This window comes from Passer domesticus, chromosome 7, assembly GCF_036417665.1.
Source record: "Passer domesticus isolate bPasDom1 chromosome 7, bPasDom1.hap1, whole genome shotgun sequence".
NCBI classification, from domain to species: domain Eukaryota; kingdom Metazoa; phylum Chordata; class Aves; order Passeriformes; family Passeridae; genus Passer; species Passer domesticus.
The window spans coordinates 9,553,117-9,569,966 of NC_087480.1; the positions used below are offsets into that span (position 1 = coordinate 9,553,117).

The 16,850-nt window shown below is 40.8% G+C and overlaps 1 protein-coding gene across 5 annotated transcripts in view; it reads left to right on the forward strand.

Annotated features, from left to right (window-relative positions):
- Window positions 1–16,850, forward strand: part of GRIA3 (glutamate ionotropic receptor AMPA type subunit 3) — a 142,085-nt gene that overhangs the window by 58,181 nt on the left and 67,054 nt on the right. For all 5 annotated transcript variants that reach the window (XR_010365820.1, XM_064426792.1, XM_064426791.1 and 2 more), the window contains one exon: window positions 5,513–5,700. Coding sequence is in view for 4 of the 5 variants with exons in the window: in XM_064426792.1 (XP_064282862.1) it covers window positions 5,513–5,700 (188 nt within the window). In the remaining variant the exon portion in view is untranslated. The remainder of the gene's footprint in view (window positions 1–5,512; window positions 5,701–16,850) is intronic.

Below are 16,850 nucleotides of genomic sequence, written 5' to 3' on the forward strand. Positions count from 1 at the left end.
AGGTGAGTTAGATGCAAGGTTGTTATGAAAGAATAGATCAAGGTGAAATGGATTCAGAAAGAGACATTTAGGGGGAAAAACGGGTATTTTACTTGCATTCAGCAGCTCTGAATTTCTGTGGTTTTAGCTGTATCCCATCCCTAAAAAATATGAACCAGATGGTTCCTGTAAATTCTCCTCTAAAGCCAGGCAAGTTCACATTCACTCAACCAAGCTGTCATACCTATTTGTGTATATTTCTCTGTTTACGGATGACAGGTTGCAGTACTGTAGTGTATGTACAGAGGAAACTAGAGGTTTACGGATCAGAAAAAGCAGAAATTTAAAAAAAATAATTAGAATGTGTTTGCTACTTGGTCTAGAAGTTTGTCTGCTACCAGAGTAGTGGAGTGTAACACTTCATGTGTTGGTTACCAGCTAGAAGCAATCAGGTCAAAACCAGATGGATTGCACTTATTCTATTTTATTTAATAATTTGAACATGTGTGAGACTGAAAGAGCATTCCAGGGTCATCATAATTTGCTGAATTGCTTCCTGGTGACTTGTTTAGTAGCTTGTTCCTCACTTCTTCCCCTACTTATGAAGTTGTTAAGCAGACCTGGGTTATGCAAAGCATACTTACCCCACCAACGTGTTGGGATTTTGGATTATGAGGAATTTTGGTGTTGGCTAGTTGTTTTTTAACTCGTGCCTAACATGTTGATCTGTTTGCTTTCAAATTAGTGTTAGGTTCAGTGCCAAACACACAGAATATCCAAGTATATCTCAACTTACCAACTCTGGTACACTTGAAGTGTAAGCTGGTGTCATAGCGATTGTATTTGTCATGGGGGATTGCTTGGCTGGATTGCCTCCTTTTTGGTGAGTTCATTGTGCCCTTGACAAACACAGCTCAACACTTAAATCCCTGAAGTTCCCTCATGGGCTGGAAGCGTAGATCTCTGTATCATGTCCCAGATACACAGTTCAAAACACAAGTATTCAGATCAGAGCCGATGTTCATTCAGGTGGCACAAGCATGCTGTGTGTCAGGAATATACACCCCTCATAGATTGCTGGTATTCAGCAAGGCAAAGGGAAGAGCGAGTGCTCTTCCACATCTGTAGGAGGCTAAAGGTCCAAGGTCTTAACACGAACATAGAGGAAAAGAGATTTACATGAGTGGTAACTTTTTTCAGTAAGTACTTTGGTGCCCGCTGCAAGGGCTCATGTGATACTCCAGATGTTCCAGTGTGATCGTTTAGTCATGTCACATTAATGATTGCTGTTATTCAAACAAAAGTTCAGTGATGTAACACACAGAATTTCGTATGGCTGAGCAAACTGCTGACATGAATTTTGCCTATGTGGATGTGGGAGAAGTTTTGTGAGCTTTCAGAGATGCAAAAAAGTGAAATGTCCTCTTCACTTGTGTTAGTAGGGTCAGTGGAGAGATGCTTTTATCAAAGGAATAATCAGAAAGACTGAGGCACAGACTTTGCTTCCCTGGCAGAAATAGCAAGATACTGGCTGAATTTGTTTCTTAGTCAGATTCAGAGAGGACTGGCCAGAATGTAATTCCATCTGCGTTGCTTAAAGTACAGAGACAGCATTGCAACAAATAAAATTTTCACTACTTTACAAGAAATTTATTTAGAATGTTTTCCTTCTTTGCAAGTTTCAGTCTGCAAAACTCAAAATAGTTGCTTCAGCTCACTGAGAGGCAAGCTGGGCAGTCGTTTGTTCTCGTTTTATTACTGTATTTACCTTCAACCCAATGATTTTGCAGGCTGTTTAGATGAGGGCTAGCTCTTTGAATTCATCAGTATTTTAAAAATAAGTCAGACAATGGCATATTTAAATGTTAAGGCCAGGGTCATCTAAACTTTTAGTGGTGCTGATCAGATTGACTTGTGAGATTGCACTCAAAGATGACAGGAGCAGCCTGTGTGTTACATGACCTGGCAAGTATGGCTACAGCCATCACATGACCAGACTATTCTTAAATCTGTAATGCCAACTTCTTAATAATATAGTGCAGAGAAGGGATGTGGTGCCTTCAGATGAACTAACCTCAGAAGCAGTGCTTCCAGAAGAATGCCTGCCTTTCATCCTACTATTTTTCATGTCCAAGGTATGACTAAAAAAAAGAGGTTGAAAGATTAGATTGGGGTCTAAATAAATTTTTCTTGTGTTCTGTATTGGTGTTAATGACTACAGAATGAGTAGCCACTGAATTTTGGTGATGATATTATGGTCCCTGTTTCAAGATAATCTCAAGTTTTTCTTGCCTTAACTATTTTTTGGCTGTGTTGACAGAAGTAGTATGAACTGGCAACAGTTGATGAAATCCCTTCCTGCACAACTTCTCCACAGACCTTCTCCACTGGTGAATTATCAGTTCTTTAGTGTTTTGGAGTAAATGTGATGGCACACCAAAGACTTCAGACCAGAGTTAGCTGCCATGGCTGGCTGTTGCCTTCTCCTTTAGGGGGAAAAAGATGAGAAGTACCTGTAAGAGTTCTGCACCTCCAGGGGGCTGATAGGTGGGCATTCATGTGTGTCCTGAGGGCAGGGTGTGGACAAGTACCATGTGCAGGCCTGGTCACTGACACTGCACACCACATGGGAAATAATTTCCCTGTCTGTTACCCACGCAGTGCTCCCAAAATGGCACAGCTTGCATTGTTATGCTAAAGAGAAAGAAAAGTTCACATTTCAAGATAAAACAGCCCTTTTAGTTAAACAATCATACTGCTTATGTAACAGCTCTTTTAATGGTAAAGTACAGCTGGAGCCTGGAACATGTTTACAGAAATCCCACGTAACGATAAAAATGCGGTAAATGGTGCTGGAGGCATTAGACCTGGGGAGAGACCTGAGACTGGAACAGTGAGGATGCAGGAGCCATCCTGCATCCTTCCTGAGAGCACGAGGTTTGAACCAGGCTTTAGTAAACCAGGAGAATGGGCTCTGTAAAGGTCATCAGAGGACTGGTGTAACGAGCTGTTGCAGGAAGGGCAAATGGTTCTTCTCAAAGCAAGGATGGGAGAGGGCCCAAGAGAGAGGAGCTGGCACAGCACAGACGGTGCCCATAGGGAGGATTTCAAGAACTGGCGAGGGTAGAGGGGACTATGATGGTGAAGATTTGATGTGACAAGGAGAAAGAGGAGGCAGAGAAGACAGAAATTACAAAGCTCTGGAACTTTTTGGTCTTAGTTTACTGTAATTGTATTTTCATGCACAGGAGAAAGGCTGCTGAGTAATCTTGCTCTTTCTTGAAATGGTAACCACTGACTAATACACATGCATACAAAAATACACATATACTCACACCCACACAAACATGCAATTGCACAAAATTAGGAAAATTGCCCAACTTTCTTCTGAGATATTCAAGGTTTGACAAAGCAAATTCTGACTCAGTGTTAGCTGAAAAATGGTGTCTTCACTCCAGCATATTCATTTTCCTTCTTTCCTTGAGATAGTTCACAAGCTTTGTATGTGTCATTAGCAAAAAACAGAGCTATAAGCAGATATATTTGAAGTGTCAGTTTTTCATAATATTTTCAACTAATTTGTTCAATCTGGAGTAAAAAACCTGGACTTATGGACTGTTGCTGTTTACAATAAGCTCAAGGTTCATACTTAGATGTTATATGAATGATGAAACAAAGTTGTAAATATTTATTACTGAGTGAAATCATGTATTTTCAAAAGCACATCTTTGTACACAAAGCATTTGTAAAACCCCATTAGTGGTATTTATGTTTCCACATAAAACTTCTTCATTTGCAGCCAACTAAGTATCTTAGGCTTAGATCTTCCTGCTACATGTAATGCAATCACAATGCTGTCACAGACATCAGAACCATTTTTGTAAAATATGATGTTAAGGAAGACTGAGTTCATTGTGCTATACATATGTAAATGCCTCTCTTTCAGTAGTCTCAGAGGAAAGAAGATGCCAGAAAGAATTCTCAACCAGCGTACATATTAATTGTCACCACCTTTCATGGGATAGTAAAGTGCATTCATACAATGAAAAGCATTAAGAATCAAGGAGGCTGCACAGGGAAAGTGAGGGCATTTGAGTGAGACCTATAGAAGTCATATGGTAAATTATGATAATCTAATTGTAATCCAGAAAATCATTCTTCTCTTGTTTGTGTCTGTAATGAGGTAATGGTGCAGCTTCTCTGGCTTCAGACAGCCACTACAAATTTACAGCAGGCTATGGAAGATCAGGCTGCAGCACAGGTTCTTTGTTTTCCTTGTACCTCTACAAGGATATCTGAGTTCAGAATAGCTACTGGTGTAATTCACAGCTGTGAACATGTTGTTCCTCTGTAGCTCAAACTCCTTTTAGTTTCAGAGAACTGGTTATCACAGAACATCAACGAGATGGTTGTTGATCCTGTATGTTTATGTGGATGTGTGTAAGCTCTTAAAATCTGGCTGTGGATAAGAAGTCCACAGTACAACTAAATAATTGGACTGAAAGTTTTGCATTATTATCTGGACAGAAACAGCACTCATATGGATATGCTTCAGTACAATAGAACTCTACTGAAAACCACTGGGTGTGCTTGAAGTAGATGACCTCTATCTTTGATTGGCATCTGCTCAGAATTGAAACAATTAGAACTATGCACAAAATTAAATTTTCTGAATGAAAACAGGTTCCTAGCTACATACTAAAATGAAGGAATGCAAATCAATATCTGATGTTTTCTACATAAGCATGACTTGACACAGATTCTGTCTTTAGTTCCACCATTTTTCACTTAGGGACTTGACTTGGGTTCTGCCTTTCGCCGAGGCACAGCTGTTCACAAGAAATTGAAATGCTGCTTGCCTCTGTAATTTCCCACTGTGTAGTCCTTTGCTGTTCTGTGCTGCTTCTCTCCTGCATAGAGGATGCTAACTGAGTTGGTATTACCTTAATGAACACATTGGAAGTGTGGTTAATGCTGCTAGACTCCACATTTAAAAACATTTTTTGAAAGCAGAGTGAGTATCAGTAAAGTACTCTCCTGTGGCTGTGGCTCCAATGACCGGTACAATGACTTAATTGACATTCTTGTGCAGTGCTTGGATCCCTGCCAGTTAATGACCCATTGCTGCAGTCTGCACAGGCAAATCACCCCTTTTGTCCTGCTCCTCAGGCTGATGGACCTCTGCCCAAGTAATGGCTGCAGGCTCCTATTCTCAGCTGGCACAGACCCCAGCATGACCATAAACATCCCTGAAAGGCTCATAATATGGTATATTGGACAGATTCTGATATGCCTTGCAGTGATGTACCACCAAGATGTTCTGCTGAAGCTGATGACTTTGCCAGTGGCATGGCTGAAAGGAGAAACTGGTCCCTATGGTGCTGTTTTCTCAATCAGTGAAGCACTTGCAAGCTCTTAGCTAGTCTGTGTCCCTTTAGATGTTGCAAGTTTTTGTGAACCCTTTGTCAAACATTCAAAATAGCTTGTATTTTTGTTCTGCTTTTAAATAGTTGTATTGTTTCTTCTCCCACAGGATTTTCCATTCTTCAGGCAATTATGGAAGCAGCAGTACAGAACAACTGGCAAGTGACAGCCAGATCTGTAGGAAGCATAAAAGATGTTCAAGAGTTCAGAAGAATTATAGAGGAGATGGACAGACGGCAAGAAAAAAGATACTTAATTGACTGTGAAGTAGACAGAATCAACACCATTTTGGAACAGGTATCTGCTTTTCAGAAATTGTGATCTCTCTGTGACAGACATCATCAATATTTCTAGAACTGCTTATTTCTAGAGATTATTAAGTATCCCTTGTGATGTGAGTACCAACAACTGGCCAGTTGCCTGGTAGAATTAAAATGCCACAGTGATGCTCATAGTTGGTGGTGGCACTTACGTGTTACCTACCAGGAAACATCACCATGATATTTTTTCCCGAATATTAATAATGAATAATTTTTAAGTAGATAAGGAACCTAGAACCTCATCTGCCAGAGTAATATCACTGGAATTGAGGCTGCTTATAAGGATTGCAAGACACGTGCAGTTTTTTAAGTAGAACATGAAATAAAAAATAAAAAGCCAGTGAAGTATCACAGAATCATCTTAAAGAATTCCCAGAAGGAAATCCCGTTAATGAAAAATTACGCTGGTAGTCCAGACAATTCATTAGTACATTTTGGTGCATAAAGTCCTCCCCTCTGCACAGCCAGTGCTCTTGGCAGGCTTAAAATGTGGGTGCTGGAGTCTAAGCACCTTTGTGGGCAACATCTAGAGTGACTGTTTTGCTCTTGCATGGCTTTCCCAGTGATTGCTTTGCCCCAGAGGAATGGCTGTACCCTCTGGCCATCCCAGGGTCTTGCCCACTCTGCCTGTGTCAGGGGTTGTGCTGTGCAATGTGCTTGAAGAGGTGTAGTAACAGCTAAAAATTGTCAGAAGCAGACACAGGACTATTCCCTGCTGCCTGGGCTCACAGTAAAGCTGGTGCTGGTGTGGCACCAAATCCATGCTGCTTGGTTAGTCACAGGCATGTGGGAATTCACTTGCATTAAGACTGAAAAACCCTCTGATTGCTGCCACTTTGTAGATTTAACTGTGGGTTCGTAGTATGGAATAGATCAAGGCATTCAAGACATATGGCACAGATCAATAACATTTAAATTTCATGAAGCATTAGCTTATCTCTTGGAAATGTTGTATTGTAAACTACAAACAAACTGACCTCACTGTCATAAACCCTGGGAAACATGAAAAATATATTCACTGCCTTCCTTTTCAAAATGTTCAGTTCCTGTCAGGCCTTGAGGTGCATCACTGAGGGTCAGGCTGTGGGGACAGCCAGGTGCCACAGCTGCTACTTACAGAGTAAGGAAGGAGATGCTCAAGAGAACAGGGCACAAGCTGTACTAGTCCCTACCTCTGACAACTGGTGTGGTTGTGGTGCTAATACGTGGCATTGCATTTTATGCTGGATTTTTAGACAATATGGTGAGTGCTGTCCTTAAGGAACTTCATACTACAAAGTGTAAGAAACTTCTCTTTTTTTTTCTTTCATTTGCCCATGTTCTTGGAAAAGATGCAAAACACCATACCTACACACAGCCCACTCTTCTGAAAATGCTGCAGGAGAGCACTTCTGAGCCAAGCTGACAGAGCTCTGTGGGCCCCCACTCAGCTGGGAAGCAGGCCTTTTGTTTGATCTGACTTCATTTACATTTGTTCTCATTTTTTCTTCTGTTGTCCAAGTAAGAGGAAAAAAAGTCAAACCACTTTAGTGCCTAAAAGGAAAGCTGTATACCAAGCAAACCACGTAGCAAAAAACTGGTGACTCTTTTCTTCTGCTACTATTCTAAATTCAACTCTAGTGAATTTTAAATTTTGTTAAATGTATGATTTGGTCTTCTGTCAGTGTGATCAACATCTGTTAAGTAAAAATTTGCTACTGGGGTGTCCAGGTTTCCCCAAACTCTACAAAATATGCTGGTGCCCCTGATGCTAAAAATATCTTCTGTCAACAATTTCCAAAGGTTTTTTAATTGGATACTGAAAAACAGTTACTTAAATTTTTGCAGGGAAAGTCAGTAATGGTGGATGGACCCTAGGTTGGTAGCTGAATAGTTATTGTTTGTAGGCCTTTCCTTCCATCTCCTCTACTTACCCTGTTATCTTCTCATAAAGCAGTTAAAAGTTTTCACAAACATGTGTCATATTTAAATCCATCCATCCAGTTTGCTCAAGGGAATGGAGAGTTGTCTTTTTTTCAGCCGAGTGTGTTTGCTGATAGCATAATATTGAGGGGAGAGATAAGTCTGGATTTGCATATTTCAAATCTAGCGTTTTATTGCAGTTTAAAAAGTCAATTCAGTGCTATGTGTGGAGTCTAGGAAGGCTGCTCAGCTGAGAAGCAGTAACATGTGAGCCTGTTACCCCTTGCTGATGCACATTTGCAGCTGGGTTTGTTTTTCCCAACGAGAGCAAAAGGAAGCCAAGACACCCTACCTGTCTGAACCGCTGTGTCAGAGCACGGATGGACAAACTGTGTCCATAGAGGGCTGGTACAGGCTGCCTCTACCAGCTGCCTCTCCATCCCTCTCCCTTTTTTGGCCTCCTAGGAGCAGAACTCCAAAGGTCAACCCTCCCATTAGCTTCTGGGAGTGCTGCCTCCCTCCAGAGAGGGAGTTTATGTGGTTACTGTGTGGCACCTGCTATTTCACTCTGAGTCAGCAGCAGCACTTGCCAGTGACCCTGGATTTCAGAGGCTTAAATAGAACTTATTCAAGAAGAAAAGTCATAGCAGAAATAAACAGACTGTAAACCACTAAACAGTCTACACACGCACTGAGTTTGCTATCAGACTTTTGGGCTCTTGGCCAGCCCATTCAGCAAGCTTGTCAGTGCTCTGCTCCAGGAGCCATGTATCATGGCTTTGTGTTAGTGTGGGATTCAGTAAGTGACCTCTTTTCCTGTATCAGGCTGGTCAGTGTGTGCACTTCTCTTCCTTTGATCCTTTTTTCAACTAGTTCAGACCCAGGGTATACATCTCTTCCATGATTCAGGCTCATCCAAAGACAATTACACATCTGGGGATTTTCTTCTGAGACTGCAGGTCATTCTGGAATATTCTGTACCTTCCTCCAGTGAGTCAGTGACCTTGAATATTCTGTGTGCCTTTAGCATATGGCACATGTGTGTATGTCCCTACATTTCCAAGACCTGTCATACGAAGTATTTCTCTTCTCAGGGCTGTCTGTACCTGATCTTCCCAGCTGTGAGTATAAGGTCAGGGAAAGAGGGCACCTCAGCTCCTACTCTGCCTGAGTAACCTGCTTTGTGCCAAATTGCATACTGCAGGCTGATTTGTTTTCATTCCCAATTCAGAAGATTTTATGATGGGCCTTGTATTTTGTCCTGGAGGTAGGTACCCTGCCCACATCTTCTCAGTAGAATAGAGGGAAGCAGAGAAATCAGTAGTTATTCTGTAAGTTGCCATCTGTTTGTTCACTTGCCCTGTAGTTCTATAACCCCTGAGCATGTGGATCTACATCCCCCTTGCACAACAATACTATATCCAATTCAATCATCTACTGGCCTCTCAGGCATACAGATAGCAACACTTATATCATGCAAAATTCATAAGCTCCCCACACTTCTTGTCCCTTGATGCTAAAATATTCTGTATTTCTTCACAGATAGATATAAAATTTTGTTCTCATAAACAGAAGAACATTTTCTTCTGAGAGCTAACAGTAAGCCTTAGCCTGTTCAACCATATATTTAGAGACATGTTTTTGAGTTAAGAAATATGTTTTTCTTATTCCCAGGATAATAAGCTGTATTTCAGACTAGAGTGGCTTTATGTCCACTTAGAAGAAAATCTCCCGAGGGCAAACAAGGAAGAAGAAACTCCATTCGGAATCAAAATGGTGAAACTTTACAAAAGACCTGTTTATTCCAGAGACTGCCTGCTTTTATCGAAAGGATGCTATCTCCAAACTTAGTCATGAAGGTTAGGCTCCAAGGCAGTGTCTGTATTAAGTGAAGGCATCTCACAAAGCAAAAGCAATATTACAGTAGAGAATGCAGTCCCCAAAGTTTTACAATGACAGCCAGACTGTCAAAGACAACTTAAAGTGAAGCCTCTCTAGGATTAAGAAGGGTAATCTGATTGACTGAACTCTGTGCTGTGCTCGCTCTGACTGTGACGACCTTTGAGTGTGAAATTCTGAGATTAGGATGGAGGTGTGCAGGGTTTCTGTACAGCCCCAGCTGCATCTCTCTGCAGAGCTGCTCGCATCTCAGAGGAGTGAGCTCACTGCACAGCAGTTTTCACATTTAGGGTGTCGTAAGAATTAACACAGAACTGCAGTATTGGGTTGATGAACAGTCATTAAAAATAACAATAGGGAAAACTATAATTGAAAAAATTCAAGACCGCTGTCATGTAAACTCCCTGGTTTATGTGTTCCATTATAAACAGATGGTCTGGTGGGGGTTTGCCTGTGTTCTCTGTGGCAATTTAAAATACAATTGCCTACAAATCCAGAGGGCCACTTGAAGCAGAGCTATGAGTAGCTTCAGCTTCTGCTTTGCTTTTGAAGCCTGGCAGTGCCATGTCCTCTGAAGGCACTGCGCTGCTCGGAGCAGACCCTCCAGAGCAGTGTGCCCGTCACCTTCTCCAGGGCTCAGGGCACAGCTGTGTCACTGGCTGACTTTATCCTCTGTCTGCAGCTGTGTGGAGCAGTGGGGTTCAGCTGAGGCTCCAAGAGAGTATCTGCTTTGTGGACTGTTGTGTAACATCACACTGAAACTGGTACAGTTCATTTTTACATTTCCAATGAACTAGAAACTTAAAATTTAGGACGTTTCTTCATTAGATACCCATGAGTATTGTTGAAACCAGGATGTAAAGCAGAATGAAAGGTCACTTATTTCCCTTCACACCCAGCGAGTTTCAGCAGCTCGCAAGTCCATATGGGCATATGGGGAGGAAAGGGGAATTGCTTAGGTCAGGCACCCTCAGGAGGTAGCCAGCAGAAGAGTAAGAATGGGGATAAGTCAAAAGTGACAACTGTATGTGCCTTAAAGGGCCTGCTCCTGTCAGCAGAAACTCATAAAGGGCAGGAGATGAATTGCTAAAGCAGAGAGAGTAACATCTTGGGTTAATTGCCCACATACAGCACATTTCACACTACCTGAGGAAAGAATTTCTAGCTTGTAAAAAGGAATGTCTCTCCAAAGCCATCATCCAGATTTCATAAAACAAGCCAGGTTCTAAATGACAGGAATTTATCAGAGCATTATTAGTCATCCTGCAGAATGATTGAAGTAATGGCACACAAAGCATAAAAGTGTTCAAAAGACATTAAAGCACAGTTTTAAATGTATCTGATCAAGTAATAATAATAATTAATCCAGAAACATCTCACTGTAAATGTGGAAGCTGCTGAGTGTGGACGATTGCTGCCAAGCTAACTATTGTTTCTTGTGCCAGGGGTGCATGAACCTGAAGTCACCATTAGTGTTTTTGTTTTTCTGTGATTGTAGAAGTTACTCATTTTGTGTTTTATGCTAATTTATGGGATATTAATTCACACACCAATGCACACACATGCATCTGCTTTTAGTACCTTGCATATTTTTACCACAATATTTGTAGTATTCAGTTATGCTGTTACAATCACACTTATATGGCAACCTCTGCATTGCCATTAAATGTACAGAGAACCAAAATCTTTCTTTAGTTATGCTGTTCCAAGTACAGAGTCAACCGCTATCCTGAAGATGATATTTAAATTGATATCACTGTGCTCATACAGAGATTGTATTTGCTTTGAACTTCAGTTAATAGGTAGCTGTAAAAGCTCAATTTGCTGCACAGCTCACCTTTCTATGCAGCTTTTCAGTGCACAGAAATGGTGCACGTGTTTGCCCTGAGCCCTCTGAGGTCCCACTCACTGCTGAGCCTGTGTCCACACTGTCTGAGCTGCTCAGGTTGCTACCCTTGAGGACAAGCCTCAGGTGCCATTGGCCCTCACCTTTCCCAGCTGCTGCATTTGGTGAGCTTTGGGAGCAGATGGACTCATGGGTGATGCTTGTGCCATACCTGGACTGGAGGAGGGGATTTGGTCTTTTATTAGTTCTACAGATATTTTTCAAAAACAACATTCACAAGAAGTGTTTTTTTTAACGACACAGAGTATTTGAGGGAAAGGGAGAGCTGGCTATAATTTGTTCAACATGTGATTCCCTGGGTTTTTGTCTTTCCCTACTTGTCCATCTCACCATCTCTAATAGCTTTGGGAATCTTTGTCACCTCTTCTAAGTTCCTGACTGATTTTGAAACCCCTTGCTCAGTCATCTCTTCCAAGTTTTAAAAATCAGTTTGTGTATAAGTTGCTTTGTTTCATTCGTGGCATTTAAATGTGGTTCTTTCTTCTTATACAGAAAGGATAAGCCCTTTCATCTTAGCAGACATTACCTTAATTTCTGCATCTGTCTCTCAAATAGTTTAATGCTTGAAACTCTGCTTCTAACCAAAGCCTTTCCTTAATTAGTTTCCAAGGCAACCAACCATCTTGGCGACAATTCAGATGAACCAACTGCAGGGAGAGGAAGGAAACACACTATCAAAATGAATAGTAATAGCACAGTACCACTGTGCAAACAGGCGTTGTACATCACCAGAGACAGCACGATAGTTCTGGTGTCTCATCAGTTCATTTACAAGGAAAGAAGTAAAAGAAAAGCTGCACAAGAGTGTGTGTCTTTTTTCCACAGCTCACTAAGCTGGGATTAATGGCTTCAGTGTGATATGGATCACGTATCTAGGGGAGGAGGAGAAGCACTGGGGCTTTCCAGGGCCCCTCGGGGACCAAGTGCATCTCATAGAGCACAGTTCCACTGGAGCTCACAGAGAAAGATTTTCAGAATGGGGGCCACCCCCTGGGCTTTTGGAGCCCAGGTGCTGGTGGTGCAGTCTGGAACACCCTGAGAGTTCATAGCTACATTCTTGTGGGGAGACATCCCCAGAGTGAGGGCCAGAGGTGTGATCCAGGGCTGTGGTGTGTTTGCTGCAGGCTCCAGATGCGTTTGGATCAGGCATTCTATGGCACAGTACATCCCAGTCCAGTCTCTCACTGCTGTAATTGTACATTCATATGGGATTCCTGTCACCTGTGCAATTCCACCTGCCTCTGGGGAGCAGACTTAAGACATCAGGGGGAGCTTGGACTATTTTTAGAGAGAATCAGGCCCTATCAATCAACTCAAATACAAACTTACCCCACAGTATCCAACCAGTCAGCTGGAAAGCAGTGTAATAATTTTAGAAAAAACTAATGTTCCCTGGCTTAAAAAAAGCCCATGTTACTAAATTAAATTTGTTCGTGTCACACCATAGGCATTCATGTGGAGGTATAATGGTGTATGTATTATTGGAAGCTCTTTCTTCCAAAATGTGTAATAAATAAAATTATCAACCATATACATAGACCCTTAAAAAATACCTTAAGTATCTTCTATCCTGGGAAAATGCATGTAAAGAATCAGAAAAGAAAAATATTGCTGTATCTCTGTTACCTCATATAAGTAAAACAGTCGGCCCTGCTGCATAAACTAAACCTAGTAAAAATAAATTAACTCTTCATAATCTTTTTTAGTTCATGGTTTATGCACCAAGTTATATGGGAATATTGCAGAGTGCTTCTTATAGCGAAGCAGAATAAACCTTTCAGACTCTTTGAAAGCATTGAATAAAGCAAATTGAGTGCAATTCCAGTCACAGTAAAATGCTACTTAAAATAAAAAAAATAAGAAAAAGTAACCTTGTCTTTCCTAGAGGAGATTGCACTGACTTTTTTTCTTAATTTTGTAGGGCATTTGAAAAGGAAAGGAAATGCTTAAAAAGGAAAAAAAAAAGAAAAGAGAATGGCTACTATTCAGTATTTTTGGTCTGCTTGAAAGCAGTGCTCTGCAGTACAAAACCCCTTCCAAAAAATTCTCGTGTGAGCACTGGGACTGAATTACTGCGACACTTCTGGGTTATATCCAAATAATAGTTTGAAGTGATCCTGACATGCAGTAATAGTTTATATAAGCAGAATTCTTTTTCCAAGGACTCTTGTCCAATTCCAGGGAATAACACTGGGATTTTACTCTAACATGCTGATGGGAAGTATGGAGAAAATGGGAAATTTGTGCGTTTTTAAAATGAAAACTGTGTGACTCAGTTTACCCGATTTCTTCCTTTCTTCCCCCAGTGAATATAGATCCTTTTACGTTTTGAGCAGCTAAGACTGAAGAAGGTTGTGCTGTGGGATATGAAAAGAAGAAGTGAGCATTCTTTATATGTGTGTGTGATTGCAAGGGTGTGCTCTGAGAGGAGTTGGATGTGCAGTTTCGTGGAACTGAAAGCCAGAAGGGACAGTTGGATATCTCCTGTGCCACAGGGTTTGGGCACATGGTCCAAAGGGCACTAAAAAGCTCCTGTTAGTGATGTGGATACACCACCAAGCTGTGGGACAGGGCTGAAGCACTTCTGGCTTCTGCAGGAGGTTTGGACAACTGAGATTTAATGTAATATTACTATTATTATTAGCAATCTTTGTGAAAGTGACTTCAGGTGTTGTGGAATTTAGGGAGGCACACTAAGCCAGAAGTCAGCTTTGGTAGAGGTGGTTTTGACCTGTCTGATATGGACTTGCAGGTCTGCAAGAGCTGCTGAGGAGCAAGGAGGCAGCAAAAGGAAAGAGAGGGTATGGGAAGCTGGAAATGGGGATGGTGGGACCCTGTCACACGGGATTGGAGCTGGCTGCACTGTAGATTGAAGGAAATGTAACTGCTAGTTACATAATAAGTTGCTAGAAAAGCAACTTATCTGTGATTTCTGTGAGATGTAAAGCCTCCATGGGAAATTTTAGGTAAAATTTAAATTTCAGGAGAACTTGGGATCTTACAGAGGCTTGAAAAAGTACTGGAACTTCCTTGAATGTTAAATCATCTTTCATGATCATTTCTCGAGGGAGGATATTTCTCAAAAAATATTCTAGAATGACATAGGTAATTTAAATATTGTCTCCTTAAAATTACCTATGTGTGAAAACCACTGCTGCAGAGCAACATATGTAATAACTCATTTGCTTCCCATAAATACAGCTGCAAAAACTCCTCCAGAACACAACTGGATTTTTAGTTTATTACCGTTACTTAAGAATGTAAAGAATTCACTAATTAAAAATTTCTGTAACACTTCTCTTCAGGGAAGCTGTCTGGGAACAAGTATCTTTTCGTGAAGGTATCTTGGCAAAATTAGGGGGAAAGCAATTTTGAGTATCCTTTTCATATGGCACAAAGAATTTTTGTTTTACTTGTAACAGCCCCTTGTATCTGATCTTGTTTTTAGTGAACTAGCTTCAAGTGATGAAAGGTAGTTTAAGTTTTGATTGTTTTTGACATGAAGGTCTTTGTATTGAAGGATGTGATTTGTGAAGAGAGATGCAGTCCTGAGAGATATAACATTGGTTTTGTCTGTCTGAACAAAGAAGAAATTTTGATAGAAAGTTTATTTCATAAATTTTATTCTGTTTAAAGAGTAAATTATTTTGATTATGAATGGCAGTTACCAGAGATCATAAAACTCTTCATCTCTGTGTGCTCTGATCTGTTGTTTTGCAGTCGAATATGTCCTTTAACAGTAATTGTGCCAACAGATTTATTAATCTGACAATATTGCTAAATCATATCAAGGAAAATGAGTTTAAGAAAAATTTTTTCAGGGCACAGATGATTTTGTCAACACAGTGAAAGAAATTAGGGGAAAGTATCCTGGCCTCAGTACCAATGTTGCTGTTTGTGGTTTTTTTTCTGAAATAATTTCTAATGTAACCTTTATGCACAAATTCAATGTGTATTCCACTACGCAGTCTTCAATCAGCAAATGTCAGATTAGTTATGGGAAAAGACGTTTTAGCCATATGGAGGGAGAATGAAGTACAGCACAGCTTTCAGATGTTGCATTTCATTACCCTCCAAGGACTAACGTGTACAACCATCATCTATCTGGAGATGGCCTAAAAGCAGAATTTCATTCTTGATGTGACTGTCATGAAGGAGAGAGGCAAGGCAAAGAAGGACACAAGAAGGGGGCCAGAGGGGGAAAAGCTAATGAAGTGCTTCAGAGTCATCATTTCCTCCAAGCACGTTTTTGTCCTCTTCTTCCAGGAGATTCCGGTTCTCTAGGAGAGGATCTCCCGTGAGAGATTCGCTGCGGAACAGCCAAAAGCTGCTTGAATAATGTTTTCTGTGCCCAAACAAATGATCTTGATATTGTGCTGTAGAGAAGAGTGAGGATTTGGTTATAAGATGTTGGCACAAATGTATAAGGTGGCAGTAGCATGAAACTGAAATTCTTAGGTCTATATACTGCACAAAAATACAAAATTGGGACTGTGTGGGAGATTTCTGACTTTCTGTAAAGGGCAGGAAGGCTCTGAAATGGTGGATGAATTAATCTCAAATATATATTCAGTTATTTTTATCTGTAACAAATAATATGTGCATGGAATCTTCATCTTAATATTTAACGCATTCTTCATTTAATATTTAACTCAAATTTAATATAGTACTCATTCTTCATATAAATGAAATCATTGTTTACTGCATATTCTACAGCATCACTATCCCTGGTGGCCAGATTCCTGTCCCATTAATACCAAGTGAGGAGATAAATTGCCTTCCCTGGGTTTGTACTACAGTTACAATCACAAGGTTTTGACCCTTTGTGTGAGGGAAGCAGCTCCTACAAAATGTGGAAATGATTTTGTCTCTGCAGAATTAAAGGCAGGACAGGCATCACTTGTTTGGCAGTGACAGATCACCAGTAGCTGGGATGTATCTTTTATCACCATGAGATTGTGGTTCCTGTGGAACCTCAAATATTGGCACTGGTGGGGTTGGTGTGATAGAAAGAGACAAAATCATGATGCCAAAAAAGCCCTTTTTTATGAATCTACTGAGAGAAGATTGAACCTTGTCTAGTGTTTATAATCCTCAAAGGGAATATGGTCTTCCTTCAGAGGCTTGTGTGTAAATTGGAAAACATGTGAGTGGGCTCTGCCAGCTTACAGTAAAATTGAGCTACTTGGGTTACAAGGGATCTTATTTTCACTGTGGTATCTGGTTAGATGAGAAAAGTCCTGTTCCCACGGGAGAAGTTTTGTTTTCTGTTCTCCTGTTTTTCCTAGTCCTATCTGGAAATTTATGTGACAAGGGGTGACCTGTGCAAACATAGTGAAGAATGGTGATGTGCTAGTGTCCATTGCTTGCATGGTAACGCTCCAGGGGCTGACCCCTGCATTGCTGTTTGCAGTGCCCTG